Source organism: Sitodiplosis mosellana, unplaced genomic scaffold (genome assembly GCF_009176505.1).
Source record: "Sitodiplosis mosellana isolate CC-2019 unplaced genomic scaffold, AAFC_SMos_1.0 Smas_scaffold_2197, whole genome shotgun sequence".
Lineage (NCBI taxonomy): Eukaryota > Metazoa > Arthropoda > Insecta > Diptera > Cecidomyiidae > Sitodiplosis > Sitodiplosis mosellana.
In genome coordinates this window covers 1-3,278 of record NW_022597439.1, presented here as the reverse complement: position 1 = coordinate 3,278, position 3,278 = coordinate 1, and the positions used below count along the sequence as shown (strand labels likewise).

The 3,278-nt window shown below is 39.4% G+C and overlaps 1 protein-coding gene across 1 annotated transcript; it reads left to right on the top strand.

The window, feature by feature from the left end:
* Nucleotides 1-1,133: 1,133 nt before the first annotated feature.
* On the top strand, nucleotides 1,134-2,722 carry LOC129571371 (tigger transposable element-derived protein 6-like). The gene is made up of 2 exons (XM_055451161.1): nucleotides 1,134-1,346; nucleotides 1,466-2,722. The coding sequence occupies exons 1-2, from the start codon at nucleotides 1,134-1,136 to the stop codon at nucleotides 2,720-2,722; spliced, it is 1,470 nt and encodes a 489-aa protein (XP_055307136.1).
* The last annotated feature ends 556 nt before the right edge of the window (nucleotides 2,723-3,278 follow it).

Genomic DNA, 3,278 nt, shown 5'->3' with positions numbered 1-3,278 from the left:
TTTGGGTGAGCTGAGCTCACCCAAGCGTGTGGCTGAATACGGCCGTGCCAACCGTTTTGATATTAGCAGTACAGTACTGATTTTGAGCGTATTTTCGACGACTTTATCAGTACGTACTGATTTTCACTGATTTTCAATTCTGTCCTGATTTGTACTTATTTGTACTTATTTTTCAATCTTGATTCTCTATTTCTTTTCTTGCTTCAAAAATGCCGACGAAAGATGTAAAAACGACGAATGTCGAGCTATTTTAATACGTCAGCAATAATTAATCATTTACACTTAGCAAAAACAATATCATGGTTCACTGAAATGTAAACACTACCTCGTGTTTGTATTAGTTCGAATTGCCTTTGAATCATTTATACCATATAAAATTCTTTTATGTGTATAAAACCGACTACCGAAAAATCTTATATGCGTACGGCTTTATGGAAACATATCATTATGCTGATAATGATTGCAACTCGCAGACCTCTCTTTAAACACGTCGTTTGAAAGTGTTCATTTCGATAACCCATGAACCAACATTCATAAACAATTATAACTGTTTATGTTTGCATTCGGACTGTTTAAATGTCCGATTCTTAGAATAGGGGAAGGTGGGGCGAAAATGGCCGCGGGGCGAAAATGGCCACTCGCAATAATTCGAACACCAGACGTCACATCGCATCGGGTAAGCACTCTATACGTGCGCCCGAGCATCAGCTACTATTGGCATGAATTCATTTGACATCTCGTCCAATCAGTTGATTGTCAGTCGTCGGAGAGTGTGAACGTGTCGATTTTTTTATCAAAAGTAAAAAAATTTTTTTCCACAGTTTTTGGGTTGTAGAATATATTTCTAAGGAGAAATAATATTTGGTGAGTGTTTTTAGCTAATTAAGACACGCTGAATCGAATGGTACTAGTGGTTTTTATGATAAAATAATTTTTGTTTGTGTTGTGACGTCGCAAAATCGAAACGACGCGGTGGGGCGAAAATGGCCACTTTTTGGTGGGGCGAAAATGGCCACCGCATTTGTCACTGTAAACTCATTTATACCTACAGACCGACGCCGTGTATACGTTTCTAAACGTTTCTAAAGCACATTCGATGTGAATACTAATTGTTTTGAGTTATTTTCAGCAAAATGGTTCGCAATTATAAGCGCAAAAAGCCACAACTTGAGAAAGAAAAGTTGAAATTAGCTGTTCTTTCGGTGCTTCGAGACAAAAAAACGATTCGGACGGCTGCAAAAGAGCATGGTGTGAATAGAACAACTCTGCAAAACTGGGTGAAGAATAAAACTGAAGAGCAAGCTTCAAAAGGAGAGGTCACGACTGTGTCAAAAGGATTCCAAACCGTAAGTATCATTTGAATGATTAAAATGTGAATTGAACGAAAAAATTTGAATGTGAATAATTTTATGATTGAAGAATTAATGCGATTTTTGATTAATTTTATTTTTTCTGTTTGGCTTAGGTGTTGAGTGCCGAAGCTGAAAGTGCACTGGCTCAGTACTTACTGAAATGTAATGATTTGTATTTTGGTTTGACCACGCGGCAGGTTCGTGCGCTTGCTTACGATTATGCGAAAAAATTGGATGTGCCAATGCCAATTCAATGGATTCGTAGTGAAATGGCCGGAATTGAATGGATTCGTACATTTTTACGTCGACAAAGTCAACTTTCTGTTCGCAAACCCGAAGCTACAAGTTTGGCCAGAGCAACAGCATTCAACCGATACAATGTTGGTGAGTTTTTTTCAAAACTCAAAGAGGTTTGCAACAAATACCAATTCCCACCTCAAAACATCTACAACATGGATGAGACCGGTGTGACGACTGTGCAGGTTCCAGATCGTGTTGTTTCGCGAAAAGGAATGAAACAAGTTGGTCGAATTGTGTCAGCAGAACGTGGCACATTAGTAACTTTGGCAGTTGCAGTTTCAGCAACAGGCAATACCATTCCACCATTCTTTGTGTTCCCACGTAAGAAATTTAAGAACAATTTCTTGATTGGTGGCCCTGTTGGTTGTGGTGGAGCTGGCAATCCAAGCGGCTGGATGAATGGACCACAATTTTATGAATTCCTCGGATTTTTCCAAGCACATGCACATGCATCACTGGAGAATCCAGTGCTTTTGATATTGGATAATCATGAATCACATTTATCCATTAAGGGTTTGGATTATTGCAAGGAAAATGGCATCGTTGTTTTATCATTGCCACCGCACTGCTCGCACAAACTTCAGCCGTTAGATCGCTCAGTATTCGGACCATTCAAAAAGGTCGTCAACACACAATGCGACAATTGGGTTACAAGCAATCCTGGTACAACAATGACTATTTATCATGTGCCTGGCATCGTCAAAGATGCGCTTCCATTGGCGTCAACACACAAAAATGTGACTGCAGGTTTCGTGTGCACAGGAATTTTTCCATTGAACGAAAATATTTTCGAGGAACATGAATTTATGCCGAGTATGGTAACTGATCGTGCACAACCTGCTGCCATTGCTGGCCCATCAACATCCATTGCTGGCCCATCAGGAGTCGAACTTGGAGATTTGGATCAACTTTGCTGCATATGCTGTGACAAATTGCTCAAAAATCAGCGATTCAAACTTTGTATCGTGTGCCGTCGCAAGGCTCACGTGGCCTGTGTTCGCACCAGCGACAACATTTTCACATGCGTGAATTGCTTCTCTGAACCAGAGACCGATTCAGAAGAAGAATGAAACGTTTTTTTTTCTACTTTTTGTTTGGTTTTATCTCAAAAACAATTCCATTTGTTTTCAAAAAAAACACAATTTCACATCATTTTTTATTTTTTTTCAAGAAATTCAGTAATTTAAGATGAAATAAGATTTTTCATGTACGAAACAGTTCAAGATATATCAATAAAGCATTAAAATTTCATTTGCACACAATATCTGGTCATGTCTGATTGTTTTCTGCGTCAAAATGTGACTGGCCATTTTCGCCCCACCCCCTGGCCATTTTCGCCCCACCCATTTTGAGATTTTCGATTTCGAGGTTGGTGCACTCTGAGCCAGATTGCGCCCGTATGAGGTGAGATATGTACATCAAACCATGAGCGTTTTGTAGCTGAAGGTTGTAGCTTTCGAATGGTATATAGCATTCCGAGTGAAAATATCATTTTCTGTACTATTTTTCGCGTAAGACCAAACGTGGCCATTTTCGCCCCACCTTCCCCTAAATTGATATGACAGAGTCGTGATTCTGAAATATCATTTGAATGGTTTGGAGCGAAAATGTAATACAGAAAAGTTG